The 18277-nt window shown below is 38.3% G+C and overlaps 3 protein-coding genes across 3 annotated transcripts; 2 read left to right on the top strand and 1 right to left on the bottom strand.

The window, feature by feature from the left end:
• Positions 1-2046: 2046 nt before the first annotated feature.
• Positions 2047-5103, top strand: LOC120003065. The gene is made up of 3 exons (XM_038851965.1): positions 2047-2702; positions 3459-3806; positions 3899-5103. Exons 1-3 carry the CDS (start codon positions 2226-2228, stop codon positions 4508-4510), a joined length of 1437 nt encoding a protein of 478 aa, XP_038707893.1. The 5' UTR covers positions 2047-2225; the 3' UTR covers positions 4511-5103.
• Positions 5104-8647: 3544 nt separating this feature from the next.
• On the bottom strand, positions 8648-9886 carry LOC120002729 (classical arabinogalactan protein 9-like). Its single transcript, XM_038851510.1, has 2 exons — positions 9122-9886; positions 8648-9030 (listed from the first exon to the last, which is right to left on the bottom strand). The coding sequence occupies exons 1-2, from the start codon at positions 9779-9781 to the stop codon at positions 8947-8949; spliced, it is 744 nt and encodes a 247-aa protein (XP_038707438.1). The 5' UTR covers positions 9782-9886; the 3' UTR covers positions 8648-8946.
• Positions 9887-14716: 4830 nt separating this feature from the next.
• LOC120001755 lies at positions 14717-17624 on the top strand. Its single transcript, XM_038850205.1, has 2 exons — positions 14717-15132; positions 17308-17624. Exons 1-2 carry the CDS (start codon positions 14836-14838, stop codon positions 17425-17427), a joined length of 417 nt encoding a protein of 138 aa, XP_038706133.1. The 5' UTR covers positions 14717-14835; the 3' UTR covers positions 17428-17624.
• Positions 17625-18277: the final 653 nt, after the last annotated feature.

The raw sequence follows: 18277 nt of genomic DNA, 5'->3' as shown, positions 1-18277 counted from the left end.
AAATGATTTTATGTCAAGATGGGGCAAAGTTACGCAAGAGTATGAGGATAGCGTCTTGAATTTTTTTAATTACCTATTAATGATACCTTCAAAAGCATAAAAAATAACACTAAAATATGAAAAATAATAATTGTCACATTTTCTTGTTTCAAGTTTCAACCATGAGCATGAATTTTTACAATAAAGGAGTCTAAATTGAAAATTCAAGTGAGTCTTTTATGTAAATTACTATATAAGTAAAATTATTAAAATGTTTTTGAGGATAGTCAACTGACCCCTCACTATAAGGAGGCTCCACGCTTGGTTTTTTGATACATTGGATGGGGAGGGGATTGAAACCTAAAGCTAATGTCCATGTGTGGGAATGCATTATCACCAACTAAGTTGGAGGTTGTTCACAGGCTTTGCCCTTGGTTGGACGCAAATGATTCAAATGAATTCATAAACTCCACATGTTCCACATAATGCATATAAAATCATGTGGACATATAACTCAATTAAAAAAAAAGTCTATAAGACAAGTGAGTCGCTGGTTGAACGGTAATCACATTGCATGTAAGTGATCACTGACCCATTAGGTCGTGAGTTCCAATCCTACCCCACCCAAATCCTTGTTTCAAAAAAAAAGGAAAATTAAATATAAGTCCTTCATGGGAGAGCTTTGTTCCAATATGAACATTCTTAAAAGTCTTATTCCATAAAGTACATGTACTTTAAACTAATATTCCAAAAAGGACAAACTCTTATCCTAATTTTTTTAAATGACTAAAATGACCTCAATTTAATTAATTAAAATTTAAAAATTAATCATAAAGTTTACGAAAATTCCTTATCCACTTACGAAAGCTCCTCTTTCACAATTATAGTTGCAGTGAATATTTTTTTTCCAATTTTCTTCGTGAAATTGATTTTCTAATATGAATCTTGCATCAATTTTGAATTTCTATAATGATTCACCTTACGATCATGTTGATTTTGGATATTCTCGGTGTTTGAATTTCTAGATTTGATCATACTCACCACAGGACTTGTAGTTTTCCTTCGATCTGTCATCACATCATTATTTTTCAAAAGTTTCTGTAATGATTTTTTTGTGTTTTTTTTGGTTCTGATTCCAGTTGCAGACTACATGTGATATGTTATTTGTTTCAATTAATTTGATATCTGTCATAATGTTATCTGTCCTGTTAAATGTTATCTGTCTTATTGAAATGTTATCTGTCTTTAATGAAATGTTATCTGTTTTTAAAGAAATTTATTTGTTTAAAGTTCCAAAACAAATAACATATAAGAACAGATCTGAAACAAATGTATTATTTGTAGATTCAGATCCAATTTCAGAAGAAAAAAAAAAGAATTCGAAAAAGCAATAAAACCTCAAAGGTGATGCGCCATGGTCCGTGGAGTTGATTGGTGGTGTTGATGGTCATCGGAGTTGGCCGTATTGGCCGGATCTATCTTCTTTTCAAATGGTGGCCGTGATTTCAAAAAGTTTTTTTGATGAATCAAGTGATAATCGATGACCAGTGATGATTGAGTTTTAATCGGGCTGACCTAGAGCTTTATTTCGATAGTTTGTTCATAGAAAACGATGATCGGACGACCAATTTCTGGTGGTCGACATGAAAGAAGATGAAGAGAGAGAAAAAAAAAGAGGAAGAAGAATGACATCACGAGTGTGACTCTAGATAGATTTTAGAGATATATTTAGGGGTATTTTTGTCAATACAATACAAATATATTTTTTTCTAATGTTTTTCCTGCTTTATCATTCCTTGAATATGTAACTATTATATTCTCCTTTCCCCTAATTTCCCCAAGAAAGAAGTATAAGATTCTTTTATAAAAATAATGAAATAAACCAGATACGATACGGTGTGAACATCAATTTAAGAAAGAATGAAACACATAATCCATGCATTCAAAGGTCATAATTTTGTGAATTAAAAAAGGAATCATAAAAATTATAGGGTTTGCCAGATTGAGAAAAATAACTACATTTAATGCCAATTTTCCACGTCAGACAGCTCACCCACTCATACCATAGGTAAGGTAACGCTTTCCCACTGCAGCTTTTCCAGTTCCCAGTCTCTCCACTAATACATTACCACTCTCTGTCTACCTCTCTATGAAGAAGAAGATCACACAGAGCCTGAAATCTTGCTCTTGTTAGCTTGGAAACAGTGAAACAAACCCAAACAACTTTCTCTCTCGCTCTTTAAAGAATGGAGAAAAAGCAGGGTTTCTTCTCGGCTCTCAAGGAAGAAGTGGTAAGGGGACTTTCCCCATCCAGGTCCCGATCAAAGAGCCCTGCCCGTTCTGCGTCTCCGATTTCAGGCCTGCTCCGGAGGAAGAAGAATCCCTACGCTCTCACGGCCAACCCTGAGCCATTGGTTGGGAGATCCGGAAGCCTGAGGCCGGTGGTCGGGGAGACACTGACGCCTCTCATGGAGGGACCGGATCCAGACGGAGGGGAAGGGGTTGGCGGGGAGTCGAGGCGGATGGGCTCGGGAATCGGGCAGTGGATGAAAGGGCAGCTCTCAAGAACTCCGTCCGTTTCGAACTCTTCGTTGGGATATAATAGTAATAATAAGAGGTCTGATCTCAGGCTGCTGCTTGGGGTCATGGGCGCACCTCTCTCCCCGGTGCACGTTACCAGCTTGGACCCGTTGCCTCACCTTAGCATCAAAGACACACCCATTGTAAGTTTTACAGAGAAGTTGATTGTTAGATGAAACCTTAGCATACTCAACAGAATAGAAAGTTAGAAACTCTTTTTCTTTTCAGATTTACCATTTTTTTTTTGTTTCTTAGGGGCTGTGGTTATTGAGTATTAGGGACAAGCGTGTGATTTTGGTTAAAAAAATTATCAGGATTAGTTTGAATTTTTCTAAAATATTTTATGTAAGCGTAAAACAGGGTAGTGGCCGTTCCTTACTTTTAGTTTTAGAGTTGCAGCAATAATTTATTTCTTCATGGTTTTGCTTACAAATCTCTACTATCTGTGTTTATTTATACATTGCTGTGGCCATTTTTAATTGGGGACAAGATGAAGTGACCTATTTTCTTTTCTAATTCTTAAAGGGTTCAGTTCAGTTGGTGAGAAAATAGAATAATGCAGAATAGGAAGAAAATAAATCACTATATTTTCACTTGTTTCTCCTTATATCATCTTATATATTTTTTATTCAATCATAACCTAATCACTAGTTCTTTTTTTTTCTTGAGATATCATAGAGAAAAAATGTTTTAAGAGAATGAGAAGAAAAACAATTGTGGAATGGATCTTGAATTTGGTAATGTCCTTTTAATTGCCAGTGAAAATGAATGGGATGTTTTCGGCACAAGAACCATGATACTTTGTAGGGGGTAAAGTTTTTTAAACTCCATTTTTTTTATCCATGTAAAGCTATTTAGTTTCTTTTCTAAGATTTCTTAACTGCTCATTGCCATTGCAGGAAACTTCTTCTGCTCAGTACATATTGCAGCAGTACATAGCTGCTTCAGGAGGGCAGAAGCTGCAAAACTCCATAAAGAATGCTTATGCAATGGGAAAGGTCAGAATGGTAGCTTCGGAGTTTGAAACTGCAACAAAGGTGGTGAAGAACCGGAATGGCTCTAAGGGGACAGAATTGGGCAACTTTGTTCTCTGGCAGATGAACCCAGACATGTGGTATGTTGAGCTTGCAGTTGGAGGGAGTAAGGTTCGTGCTGGCTGCAATGGCAAGCTTGTTTGGAGACATACCCCGTGGCTTGGTGCCCACACTGCAAAAGGACCTGTTAGACCTTTACGCCGTGCCTTGCAGGTTAGTTTCTTTTTAGTGTTGGTTATACTGGCGCCCTTATACAATTCTGTCTTTGTAGATCATTTATGAGGGCTTTGATTTTTCTTATTTAGGGACTTGATCCAAGAACCACAGCCAGTATTTTTGTAGATGCCAGGTGCATAGGAGAGAAAAAGATTAATGGTGAAGATTGCTTCATCCTTAAGCTATGTGCTGATCCTCATACACTGAAAGCTAGAAGTGAGGGACCTGCTGAAATCATAAGGCATGTACTGTTTGGCTACTTCAGCCAAAAGACCGGACTTCTTGTCCATATGGAGGATTCGCATCTGACCCGCATCCAATCCAATGGCGGTGATGCAGTTTACTGGGAGACTACAATCAATTCCTTCCTAGATGATTACAGGCCTGTGGAAGGGATTTTGATTGCGCATTCTGGGCGTTCAGTGGTGACACTTTTTAGATTTGGTGAAGTGGCAATGAGCCATACAAAGACAAAGATGGAAGAAGCTTGGACAATTGAAGAGGTTGCATTCAATGTTCAAGGTCTTTCAGTGGACTGTTTTATACCGCCGGCAGACTTGAGATCAGGATCTATAAGTGAAACTTGTGAGCTTCCTCAGGATGAAAGGGTGAAGAGTGCAATTGTGTTAGCAGCAGCATATAGGGCCAAAGTAGCTGCACTGGAGAAATCGCATGAGAGCTTCACCGAAAACATTCTCTGAATGGTGGAAGTCTAACAAATGGGACTGATTTAGGGCAATTGTTTATACTGGTAGCTAAATTTTAGTCTGCTAACCGGTTAGGGTTTATTATGGAGCAGTTGATGGTCAGGTTTTTTGCACTTCTTATTTTTATTTTTTTATTGCTTCTATTAGTCTGTAAATAGAGCATAAGCATTCACAGGTTTGAAGAAGCCTGAATGAATCTTTAGACTCTCATTGCAGAATCCACCGATGGGGTTGGAGCTCGATTTTCCAGTTAGGGATAGAGCCAATGGAGGTTGGTTTTTTGCTTTACCTTCCGTGTCTGAAGGAAGTTGGTGAATCTGTGCATAGCAGAACCTTTAAGCTTTGATGAATCTACTAATTCTCTTGCTTAAATCAATTTGATGGTGGCAGTGGAAAGGGAGCTGCTGTCGGCCAACATTAGTTCGACACTAATGTCTAGTTTTTCCTTTTCTTTCTAATTTTACTGTTGGTAGATGTTTTCTTGTTGCTCTGGTTTGTTTATTGATTTATGTAAACGTTGCTCACTTGCTTGAGTTTGGGGATGAAAAAGTGATTTTGCTGTCTCTCTTCTGAGGCAGAAAATAGTAGTAATTTGTACCTTGGGGACCTTTATCCTTGTCCCCTATCGCTTGTTGCAGGAGGAAGCTTTGGAGAGAAGAAACATAAAGAAAAAGGAGTAGAGTAGAACTTCTTCAGCAGCATAAAAACTCATGTGGGAATAAGAAGGAAGTGGGAGTATGAATCGTTAAAGGCAAAGTTAGTCTGTGAAAATATGATTACAGCAAGGCACGGGGTAGAAAGTTTGAAACTCCCCATGTGATTTCCACATCTTGGTTTCCTGCTTCTCCTGATAGCAGGCTTTGTTTATTCATATGTTGTTCATTTTTATCAGCTTTTGCAGACTTGCAGGCACAATTTTTCCCCACACTCTGTACCACTTGGTCTTTTTGATTAAATTTTACTGTCATTTCTATCCCCGGTGAAGGTTCTTCCTCCTCATGATGGCCTTGGTATCCTTCAATGGTCAAGTTATCATTTGGGGAGGGAATGGGCATATTTTTTGAAGATGTTATTGCTATTCAGCCATCATATAGATGTGAGGAGATTTTGGTAAGATCCCACATCGAGGAGGAGGATAAGGGAGGAGCAACAATACATATATAAGGAGAACCCACAACTTAACCTATTAAGACCGGTTTTCCGAATCTAAACAAAGATATTGGGCTTCAAATAGTAAAACTATTCAGCGTCCAACTCAACTTCTTTGAAAGGTCTTAATCAGATTTTGTTGAACTTTCTTTTCACTGCATTTGGACAAATTAACGGTCATGACTCTGGGTCTGAGGAGGCCCGACGGGATTTCTGTGTTTGTATGTGAGTGCGTGCTCGCACGTGTAATTTAACGACATTAATTTTTTTTTGAAATTTAAAAAAAATAAAAAACCCACTGAGTCAAAGATAAAGAGTTGGCATTTTTGACTTCTCGAGAGTAGGAATTCAAAGATTGTCGACTGTCGAGACAGTAATGTATGATTAATTATTAAATCCCGTATAATAAATAATAATAGTGTAATATATGCTACTGCTACCAATTGGAATTGGAATTGAAAGTTTTCAGTAGCAAGTAGTGCTTAGCTATAACAACAAACACATATGATTATGATGATGGGCATGGGATCACACAACATATAATATGCAATCAATAGGCATAAAAGTAGGTGGAATCTAGGGATGCCAGACTACAGCTAATGAAAGGCATTTTAGATTTCTCTGGTGCATGGTTGCTGGGTTTCTGGGAAGTGTTGATAAATTTGCTTGACATGTGTAGTGGGTATGAGAGTAATTAATTAGCTGAGAATAGTAAAATGTGTGAATATAACTGAGAATAATAAATGCGATCATTGTATGTAGTGTCGGCAAAGGAAGCTTCCTCTGACTCTGACTTGTCCAATTTATGATGCTGTTGATGTTGCACTACCTCAAAAATTGTTCTTGGTTGCCCACGAACTGTAGGGTCTTCTCATTCTTTCTTTTGTTCTTGAAATTATTTCCATACATAATGTCTTGATTTTTGTGAATCCCCATATTTAGGAGTCACCATTTGATCAACGGATCTAGGTCTGGCCAGAGCCGATGGGCCAAAGCCCAGCCCAGCCCAACCTGACCAAAAATTACATCGGGTCTGGGCAGCCCGACCGGACCCCTTGGGCGGGCTTGGACTCCATTTTTGAGGCCAGGCTCGGCCCAAAGCCCGACACCTTAGGCTAATTTTGGCCCGGCCCTAGCCCGAGCCCGACCCAAATCCAACATTATTTAATTTACATATATATTATATATTACACACACATATATATATGCAGACAACACTGTCTGTGTGTATATATATACATATATACATTGCAATAATATACACACACATATATGTATATATATATATATATATATATATAATATGTGTGTGTATATATATATTATTATTATTACAATGTATGTGTATATATATATACATAATACGTATATATTACACATATGCATATATATAATACATTTTCCTCCAATAATACATATATATTATATGGTCAAAAATTCGGGCCCAGCCCGAGGCCCGACCCAAAGCCCGACTGGAGGCTCGAGCCTTAAGGGCCCTGGCCTGGGCCTCATTTTGAGAGCCAAGCCCGGCCTAGGCCGGGCCAGAAGCCCGATCCTCAGAGTAGGGCCCGGGCCTCATATTTTCGGGCCGGCCCGGCCCGATGCCGAGCCCCACCCATATTATCAGGAGAACCCCTACAATGGTATCAATTTTTATACACTTAAAACATGACTACCATTTAGCTATGCAATGGTAGATTCAGAGAATATCAATGGAAATAACAGACCAGTCTATACAATGATTCTTTGACAAATGTGATCATAAACGAGAATAATCTTTCCCTGAAGAAACTTGAAGAATATCAGACTGAGCTATAAAGTCTCCATACTGAGAAGGTACCTCTCATAGTCTCATGGCAATATTATAAGAATAAAACATGCCAAGGCAAGAAAAGGAGGAGGAGATGCAAACCAATCGATCTAAAGCACATACAGATTGAAACTTTGTTATGGACTTAAAATATGGTTCATCATCAATCTCATAAGTACATATCTCAAAATGGAATAAATCACTACGAACAACCAACATCGAGACAAATCAGAAGTAGTTTCAGAAACCAAACAACGTGAAAGAAGAATAGATATGCTCACGTGATTAGAAAATAGGGTAAACAAAGTTTTAAAATTTGTCAAATACGTGTCTCTTTTGTATTGACCTTGTGGGTCCAATTTTTATCCACAATGGGGCCTGAAAATCTCAAGTCCGTAAACAATTTCAAGTGAAACTCAATATCAATTTTTAACCCATTGTGGGTTGGTAGCACTGAAAATCAGGATCTCAAGTTCTTCATTTTATTGTTTTCAAGGGCCCATTGTACACGCTTTAAGGCCCACAAACACAACTATATCTCACCCCACCCCCACCCTCACTCCCCTCCCACCCCCACCTCCACCTGGTAATCGAGCCCAGGACCATACCATTGGGCTAACCCTTGATTCGCACAGTCCCAACACTTGTGAACAAAGCCATTTTCTCTTCTTCAGTCTTCACAAGATCCTATAGTTTGTTGAACTCCCAGAATACTGTCTAACTAACTTGTAACAAAAGCCCACAACACAAGCCCACAAAAGCTTTGTAGCTCGGGCCTAAAGGCCAAAAACCCACGATGCCTCGTTCATAAAATTGGACTTATGCTATTGAGCATGGGCTTTTGGCCCAGTTTACTGATGATTATTTTGTCCTTTTCTGCTTTGGGCTGGACTCTATTATTATCATTTATCCATATTAGGTGCAAGCATGAACATGGACGTATGAGTTGGAGCAAACAACCCACAAAGTCCCGCGTGGTAAAGAAATATCAATGTTTAGTGATTTATGATCAAGTTGGTAAAACCCAACTTACAAGTCATGACTTTTGACAAAAATAGATCCCTATCCGCTTGTGTTGTGAGCCCAATTTAGGCCCATTAACATGGGCTTCCCAAGGTTCAATTTTTTAAACAGTATGCATAGCTTGAATTGAATCGACGTAGAAACAGAAGGGAAAACAAAATTCAAGAATATTAAGGCTAAGTGAAGAATAAAAAGGAATGAGACAGAAAATGAAGTAGCCACCAAGAAAACCCCAAATACTGATACAAAACAATAATCCTCTCTCAAAGTACATAAGCTCCCCCCTCAAAAATCTCCCAATGTATAGGCAGTGATAACTGAATCAAACGTGAGGGCCTACAATGGCAGCCAATAATACATATAGGGCCCAAAGTACAAATATCAAAGAATAACAAGATATCGTAAAAAAGCAAAAGACACAACAAGGTGTGCATGGGATATGACATTTCTAAAGTGAAAACCAGAGGAATGCCCATCCAAAGATCAAGCTCCCCACCAAGCCCCGCATACACCACAGCTTCTGCACTCCACTCTGCAATGTTCATCAACCAGTAAATCAAATATTTCTATCGATTATCAATAACTCAAAACGGATGCAAAAGGAATGAGGAAGAGATGCGTACCTGGTCGGTTGAGCCGGATGGCCCGGGAGAGGTTGCCTCTAGACTAGGCCCAGGGGCCCCTGTGGGCGGCGCTGGTGGGCTCAAGCCCAAAGGAGATGGTGCTTTCGCCTTCTTGCTAGGACCTGGAGCTGGAGCTGTACTTGGAACTAGAGCAGGCGGAGATGCCAGAGGAGCTGGTGGCGGAGTAGCAGGAGGAGGAGACGCCGGAGGAGGTGTCGCCGGTGGTGGAGTAGCAGGAGGAGGTGTCGCCGGTGGTGGAGTAGCGGGAGGAGGAGACGCCGGTGGTGGAGAAGAAGGAGGAGGTGTTGCCGGTGGTGGAGATGCGGGAGGCGGTGTTACTGGAGGAGGCGATGCTGGTGGAGGAGTAGCTGGTGGTGGAGCGGAGACAGGAGGAGGAGTTGCCGGTGGTGGAGACGACACCGGCGGGGGAGTTGACGCTGGGGGCGGAGAAGTGGTCACTGGTGGTGGTGCTGAGACAGGAGGAGGTTGAGTGGTTGGTGTGGGTGGAGCGGTGGTGGTTGGAGGCGGAGACGTTGTCGGTGTGGTAGGGGTTGGAGGTGCTGGCGTCGTCGTCGGAGACGTTGGCGGAGATTGACCTCTAGCACCAGCAATGACAATGCAGATCAATGTGACATAGATTCCGAGTCTTTGACGCACCATTTTGTGTTGTATGTATGCTCTGTTATCCTACGCACCCCCTCTGCTTAACCTGAGCACTCTATGCGTTCAGGCTATAGAGCGAGCGAGAGAGAACTAGAGAAGTGAGTAAAGAAGTTGAAAGAAAGAGACTAAATAGGGGGTTTAGAGGATCGAAACGTAAAAGGAAGGTTGGGGCCCAGACCCATCACCAAACAGATCCTGGGCTTCTGATTGGTTCTGTTGGGTGGGGTCCGTAAACAGATGGTTGTTTTCTGTGTGATCTTTGTGCCACGTCAGCTGCCAGATAGGGTTTTTTTTTATTTTTTATTTTATAGTTTTAACCATGTAGGTGTAGGTGAAAACAAAGGTTGCATGATATGTGGGCCCATGTTAGATGATTATCAATGATATTATTAGTTGAATCCATCTATTTTAATCTTTATTGATTTTCTCAGGATTTTCTTTAGTTTTGATGAAATCTGTCCTTTAGGTTAACAAAGCAATTCCTCAACAAAGGGAGAAAAAAAAAAAAGAAAAGCAATGAAGCAACATTAACTTTAACATTCTTACTTTTTTTTTTGTACTCTGAGTAGTTATCATGAGTTAAATTCTACCAAATAACATTTGCACGCTAAGTTATGGGATGTGATGAAATCCCATATCCATAAAGAGAGAGAGGAGCGGTTAGTAAATAAGGAATGTTCACAACTTAAGATATTAAAATCGATTTTCTGAGTCTAAGTGAGGACATTGAGCTTGAAAGAACAAATCCATGCGACATTGACTTAGAGCGAACAATATCTTAATGTGTTTGAACTTGTGGATAGTGTGAATATATCTAGAGTGGAACCCAATTTATCCCAACAAATAAAGGCCTTCATGAGGGTGTAATCACCCAATTTTAGTTGGTATGCATGTTTGTATAGGTGGTGGGGCATAAGTAGTTGTCATGCCGTGATAGGAAATCCTATATTTTTCTACTGTTTGAATAGAAAGCACCACAAGAATAAAGAGAGAGACAGCAAACACAAATGGTAGGCGAGAATCAAGTGCACTAATGAACTTTACTTCATATTTTAGATTATAAGTAAATTAATGCATGGGTTGACATGTCTTGGTCATGTTAGTCAGAATCGCAAATCACAGGTGTTATGTGGCAGCTCGAATGGAGAAATCAACACACGTTAAATTTGTCAAACAAAACCTTACTTCCAAACCAATCTTAGATACACTGGTGTTTGTGTTTGCAGTTAATGCCAACCTACGGGCTCTCATGGATATATACTAGAAATCAAATCAACAATATTGTTCGGTTTGAGTTTATTAGTTCGCTGTAGATATAACGGACTCGCACGACTTTATTTTTCTGATGATCGCCAATGATACTTAAATTCAAAAAATGTCTTGTTGGAGATCAAAAAATTGACCCTCTCACACAACAATATTATCCGCTCTGAGGTTCTAATTCACTGTGAATACATCGGATTATCTTCATGACTTTGTTCTTATTATAAGGTTTTATTGTTTGAGACATACTTAGATTTTTTCTTATAAACCACACACACCAAGTGCATAGTGATTACAAGTCTGATAATACATGCATATTCTTTAATAATACTTTTGCATGCACCAAACAACACTTTATGTGGGTCGCCATTCACTTCATTAGCTAGCAACACTTGATCAATACGATTGGTTTGTAGTAATATTGGATTCCAATGTGAAAATCATGACACCCAACAACCTCCATCACAAATATAATGAAAATAATTTTCATTGTGAAATAGGAGCCCAAAGCAGCGTAGAGTGGAAGGAAGGTAGGGAGGGACCCATCGCCGATGGAGGTGGTTGGGTTTTGGAGATCATGTAGACGTAACAAGGTAGCGTCCGCCTGGTGGCCCATTCATTTCCATCCCCGTTAATTCAGCCGACTTTTGTCGTTTGGTGGCTTTTTTTTTTGTTGTGTTTTGTTCTTTTCGTATATTTTTTTGTTGGCATTTCACTTCCTAAGTTCAAAGATATCAAATTTTCAAGTTTAAGAATTTTTTGGATCATTAGTGATTAAGCCTCTCACGTAAGGCCCTAAACCTCCAATCCAAACTCGGTTGAGCTTTGATTCACTTTATCCGAGCGTAGACCCAAGCGTTGAGGAGTAAAGTGAAATCATCCCGCTAATTAATGAGTAAAGTGGGATTATTTACTTGAAGATGTGTGTTGTTTTTGTAAAAAACATGGAGTTGATGTTCCTGATATGGATGCTATATATGTAACTTGAGGGCAAAGAAAACGTAATGAAGAAGAAATGAAAAATCTACATCATTATCGAGTTGAGACTTTCTACATTATTTTGGACATGCAACTAGGAGAATTGAATGCTCGATTTTCTAATTATAATACTAAATTGCTCCTATGCGTGGCTTACTTGAATCTGTCTAATTTATTCTTTTATTTTGATAAGGAAAGACTACTTCGGCTAGCTGAAAATTATTCGAAAGACTTTCTAATTTGACAAGTGAAAGTTTAGTGTCGACTTGATACTTATATTGTTGATATGCCCATTAGCAATGATTTTGCTAATCTGAATGATATTGGTGAGCTTGCTAGCAAAATGATTGAAACTGAAAGAAATAACGTGTATCCTTTGGTATACTTGCTTCTGACATTAATGGCATTGATCTTGTTAGTTGCTACTGCCACTATTGAGCGTGTATTTTCAGCAACGAACTTTATCAAGACTAAATTTTACAATTGAATGAATGATGAATGGTTGAGTGATAGCTTGGTTGTTTTTATTGAGAAAGAAGTACTTTTTGATGGAATTGATAATGACACGATTATGGAAAATTTTCAAAAGATGAAAACTCGTTCGGGTCATTTGTAATCTGTAAGTCGTTCATCATCATTATAATACATGATTTTCTGGCTAGTTTTTGTTGGCGTTGTTGATTTTATTTTTAATTACTTTTGATTTAGGAATCAAGAATCCCAAGCGCTAGGAGATCAACCGTTTCTGACACTTAATGGGCCCGTTTTGATTTAATGCTCTACCAAACTAGCCCAATATCCCATCTAGTGTGCCAAAAATATATTGGCTTCTTCTGCTTCTGGGTAGGAGATCAACCTTTTGATACTTAATGTCCCACCAAGTGTGCCAAAAATATGTTGGTCTCTTCTACGTCTGGGCATGAGATCAACCTCGTTTGACACTTTGGATAGGAGTGATGGATCTAAATATATGTTCAAGCGTGCCAGACTTGTGTCAGCCTAAAGAATTGATAGGGGATTATGCACCAATCTAACTTGAAAACAGAGGAATTGTGTGTAATTTTAGAACATAAAATTACTGGTTTGAGGGTCCCTTCCTAAAAAGGACTTTGAATTTATTGATTGTCACATGAGAAAAGCATAATATAGAAGACAAACACCAGAATAAGAGTTATTTTATTAAATTGTCGAAAAATAAGACATCATTGAAATGTATTGAAGTTCTCATCGGGAATAACTAAAATAACATAATAATCGCGGAGGCTATAACCACGGATGCTTGAATAAAGTAAAAACTGTGCTAAAAGGAATTGACCAAAGTCATACTAAGAAAGCAATAAAGTTTGTAGACGCGGAATTTGTGTTTGACGTGGGGTATCTTATGATTATGCTTTTGTTTCTTCTAATAGTCCTCTTAATCTTGTGATGGTGGTAGATCATGGAGTAGTGCTTATTGATTTGTTGCTCAGGTTACTTGCTTAAATTTCTTTGTAACCTTCGTGTCTTCAAAGTGGGTGGATCAATGGTGATGGATTTAGATCATGAGCTTTTTCCAAGGAAGTCGTTAGGGCACAATCTACGTCAATCTCACCCCATTGTTTTGGAAAGTAGGCTTCTTGCATGTAGTTGATGATTTGAGGTCAACGGTTATCATCTATGGTGTTTGTTGATGGGTGGTCGTGGGAAAGCGCAAGAGGTGGTAAATTATAGTCTTCAGATGATGTGCAGTAGCTGAAAATGCGTTTTGAGTTAAATTAGGATTATATGTGCATCAAACTCCTTATTTCTTTTGGTCTGTTGCGATCATATCTAGTTAAAATCTCACCCATTTATTAACTAACCGCTTTTCAATAGAAGAAAACGGTTCTAACGATGAATCCTTGGATGAAGCTCTTTTGGATGATACACCTTCAGACACCTTGATTTTCAGTAATATAATCCTGGATTTCAAACCAAATAAGACCATAATTCTTGTAAAATAAACAAACGGTTTACATAAAATCACTCTATGATTGTCACGTGTCACTTGGTGATTTGTTGAGAGTATCCAATGGTGGCTCCCATGCTCCCATGTGTCATGTTATGACTAGAGGACATAGTTGGTACAAACACATGGCTTATTATTATTATTCTTTTATTATTATATTCTTTGTTAAGACTTAAGACACAGTGGACGTGCCAAAGTTGGGCTGGGGCCTAGTTTTTAAGCGGGGCCTACATGACTAGGCCTGCTCTATTGGGCCTGTATTTGATACCAGGCCTGACCAGTGACCCTAATAAAAGAACAATTAGTTTTATTATATTTAAAAGAAGAACAATGCTAGAGACCCCCAAAATATCATCCCTAAAAGTCCCCCAAATCTATGTGGCATTAAAATAATCATTGATTAAAAACACACATGTAGGACCACTTCACATCTAACACTTCACATTAAATGAGGTCTTTTGGGGGTCTCAAGCATTATTGTTAAGAGAATTTGTTAATAGCTGATAACAAATTTGTTAATAAATAATTAAATATGTTTTTCCTAATTTTCTCACATCAATGAAATTTTTATTGGAAGCTATCGAACATGGGCCTTTGGGCTTGGGCTTGGGCTCAAAATCTGGTTGGAGGATATTTAAGTAAAATCATCCGTTAAGGAGCAAGCGGAAGGACGTCCAAATTAATAAGGCGGGCTCAGCCGATTTCTTTCACTCTCTCTTCGGCTCTTCACACTCCCAGTCCTACAAAATCCCAAAACTAAGATAGAGCAACACAAAACCCTCATTCCCTCTCACTGTGCACAGTCTCTCTCTACAAATTCAAAATGGCACTCTCCTCCGGCATTCTCTCCACCTTCATGTCCGCCGAGACGGCGCCGCTACTCAAGTCTTCATCGTCCCCAGCCCTCTGCCTCCCTCGACTTCGTTCTAACCTGCGGATGGTGCGCACCTTAACCTACGCCACCGCTTCCAAGATGGCCACTGGAGAGCGCCAGCCTCGAGGCATAATGAAGCCACGCCGCGTCTCCCCTGAAATGCAAGCTGTCGTTGGCGCTCCTGAAATTTCTCGCACTCAGGCTCTCAAGCGAATTTGGGCTCATATTAAGGAAAACAATCTCCAGGTGCCTGTCTAAATTTCTTGCCAAGTTGTCCTTTTTAATTTTTTAACTCTGTTTTTGAGTTTTTTGGGATGGATTTTTTTTCATCTGTTTGGATAAGGTTGTTTCGGATTTCTGTGGATGTGAATTCTTACGTCGGTTTTAGTTGGTTTTTTTTTTTTTTGCTCTGATGAGGTTTTTTATGTTGCTGTGCAATGTTAGTTGTTTTGGAGCTTGATTGGTACGTCTTGTTTTTTTTTATTGTTTATCATCTGTTGGAATCTGTAAGAAAGGTGGCGTGGTGGTGTTGAATTGTGGTTCAAATGGATGGCATGTTTTCATAGTACATAAGGCTTGTAGATTATGCTGTTATATTCGTATTGTAAGCTTATTTAGCGGTTCTGTTTGATATCTACCAGCTGTTCTTATGAATGTTTTGTAAAGGATTATAGTGTTGTTATCGAAGAAATGTATGTGATTTTCCAAAAACTATTGCTTTTGAAATTTAAGGGGGTTTTTAATGCATTTGAGTTATTTAAAGGTTCTATATTTGGACATTCTGAATTAGGAGGAATGTTGTTGTACCCTTGAAGTTGAGGTACTATGAATGGTGTCAATTTAAAAACTCACTGCATATTAGAAAAGCAATCGTATCGGCTAGGATGTATATGTTAGTATTGTTTTCTTTTTCTTATTCGTTGCTTCCAGCTGAATTGCTAATTTTCAGGACTTGAAAGCTGTATCCAAAGGATAGAATGGAAGCTAGTGAAAGATGCTCTTATATGTATATATGTAAAAGTTTCTAAAAAAAGAGATTTATTGAAGCATTGAGAGGGTGCAAAAACAAACTACAAGGATGGTCTTATATATATTTTTTCTTAACTTTAGATTATTTTAGTGTTTTTGGGAGGTACGCTTTTGGGGTTGGGGTGAAGGGCGGAAGGAAGCAAATTAAATATGAATAAGAATACGACATTTCATCAGAGAATGTGGAATTTGTTTCATCATCTCACTCATGATGCATTAGCATCATATGTATATAAACATTCACATATCACTGGTACAGGTATATGCATTATATCTTTGAAGTGGATGATTGTGGGCATAAGGCAATGAACTAGGATACATATTTCATGTTTGTCCGTCAATTTATTGATGATGCTACAATCAGTTTTCTTTATTTTCTGATGGCCTTAAAAGCCAAAAAAGAAAAGTATCTCCAAAGATTCTTTTCTAAGCAGATTTATGCAAGTCTTAATTTAGCCTTTTTCAGATTTTACAAACTCTAGCAATTTTAAATTTTTAATCTAAGTTGACTAATATGTGGGAGTTTACAGGGTGCAGTGCTTTTGAGCTCTAAAACACAGTACACTCTGTCAAGTCTATGGTTTGATAAGTGCGTGTGCTAGACTATTTTTGACCACCTTGATCTTGGAATAATTTTCATGCATTTACAACCTAAAATATAACTTGTTGTAATGCCTGTTAATGGTGCAACGCAATCTTTCGGATCAATGATGGCGTCCAAGCACCAAGGCAGTGTTGTGATGGTCAACTTGTCATCAACTTGAAAATCTTAATGGAGAAGCAATATGTGTCAGTATGTCTATTTAAGCCGACTTTGGCCTGAATAGTTTGTAATGATAGATGTCTGTATAAGTTCAATTGAAATGTGAGTGGAGTTTGATTTTTGAATGTGAATTGTGAAGGAATGCATATTGGAACTTCTATAAGGTATCTGTGTACTTTTCTTGTGTCAAAAGTGTTTGCTTATGATTTCTGTTTGCTAAGTTTAGAGATTTGAATTTGATTCTGTGCATATTTCGAAAACTTTGGTTGCACATAAGATATATTTGAAAATCTTATTGGTTTATTGAGATGTTACTTGCTATTTCTATCGATCATGGGCACAATTTTTGGGTTGACAACTGAGGAAGTTTTAGCATGGACGTTTTAATATTTTTTTGCTGACAGTCCTTGTTCATGTATTATTTGGATCTGCTCTTAGTGTATATTAATAGCACCTTTGAAGCCCCGTTGCAGGTAACGTTGTAGCTCTTGGATATTGATATGATTTACAATCTATATCTTGATTTCTCTTTTCTTGAAATATTATGGATTAGTGATGTAATAAATAGTTTGCCTGTGTTATTATAGGTAAATTGGAACTGAAAGGATTTTTTCTTTGACATTTTGCAGGATCCTGAAAACAAGAAGATTATAGTTTGTGACGAGAAGCTGAAGAAGATTTTTGGCGGAAAAGATAGGGTTGGGTTTCTTGAGATTGCAGGATTGATTAGTCCCCATTTCCTTAAATGAATGTAAGTTGAAAGGATATGTCTTTGTCTGGGAAAGTTGAAGTGAAAGCTATAGCCCTGCATTCTGCGTTTTGGTAGTGTTCTTAGGGCCCTTAGTAACTGCATACAGGAGTAGATCTATTTATCTTCTTGTGTTACTTTTGTAATGTCAGGCCTCTTATGATGATATTAGTTGCTGTCAGCTTATTTTGTTGGAAATCTTTCCTTTTGAAAAAAAAAAGGGATAAGTATCAGGAAAGCCCCTGAATTACCAAAACAAGGTCACTTGAGCCCCAATCTTTTTTTTCATGTCAAACCAGCCCTTCAACCTCAGGAAACGGACCAAAGTAGCCCTTCAACCATTTTTTTGTCATAATAGAGATGATGTGGCACTTAATTGGTGACATGAATTTTTTTTGTTTTATTGATATTCCATGGAAAAATACTATTTTCAATTCAATAACAAAATATCAAAATACCAAAATTTTATTCCAAAATTACAGTAAAACCCTAACCTCCTTCCACAATCCCTAGACCCTAGCCTCCTTCAACCCAACATGGGTAAAACTCCAAATTCAATTCCACGATAGGCACTTCCTCCACCAAGTGGCCTTTTTGGCTGTTATCTTTCTCAAATTTTCTCGAGTGCTGTGGTTTCTTGTGGAAAATTAGTCTTAATACATGACCGAAAATAATAAAGATCCAAGCTGTTGGTATTCTAATTATCGCAATAACTGAATTGGACGCATACAATCCCCAATTGAATTCGTGGGTTCTACATACACATGAAATCATGTGTGTTCAACTCAACAACTAGATAACTAGGATATCAACTGTTGAGATTCCTATTATCACTGATATGAATATTTGAA

This window comes from Tripterygium wilfordii, chromosome 7, assembly GCF_013401445.1.
Source record: "Tripterygium wilfordii isolate XIE 37 chromosome 7, ASM1340144v1, whole genome shotgun sequence".
Lineage (NCBI taxonomy): Eukaryota > Viridiplantae > Streptophyta > Magnoliopsida > Celastrales > Celastraceae > Tripterygium > Tripterygium wilfordii.
This window is presented reverse-complemented; position numbering and strand designations above follow the sequence as displayed.

Coding starts and splice junctions, on each gene's coding strand:
- LOC120003065 (XM_038851965.1), top strand. CDS start 2,226: ATGGAGAAAAAGCAGGGTTTCTTCTCGGCTCTCAAGGAAGAAGTGGTA. Junction 2,703..3,458: donor GCATCAAAGACACACCCATT/GTAAGTTTTACA, acceptor TTGCCATTGCAG/GAAACTTCTTCTGCTCAGTA. Junction 3,807..3,898: donor CTTTACGCCGTGCCTTGCAG/GTTAGTTTCTTT, acceptor TTTCTTATTTAG/GGACTTGATCCAAGAACCAC.
- LOC120002729 (XM_038851510.1), bottom strand. CDS start 9,781: ATGGTGCGTCAAAGACTCGGAATCTATGTCACATTGATCTGCATTGTC. Junction 9,031..9,121: donor CATCCGGCTCAACCGACCAG/GTACGCATCTCT, acceptor TGAACATTGCAG/AGTGGAGTGCAGAAGCTGTG.
- LOC120001755 (XM_038850205.1), top strand. CDS start 14,836: ATGGCACTCTCCTCCGGCATTCTCTCCACCTTCATGTCCGCCGAGACG. Junction 15,133..17,307: donor TTAAGGAAAACAATCTCCAG/GTGCCTGTCTAA, acceptor GACATTTTGCAG/GATCCTGAAAACAAGAAGAT.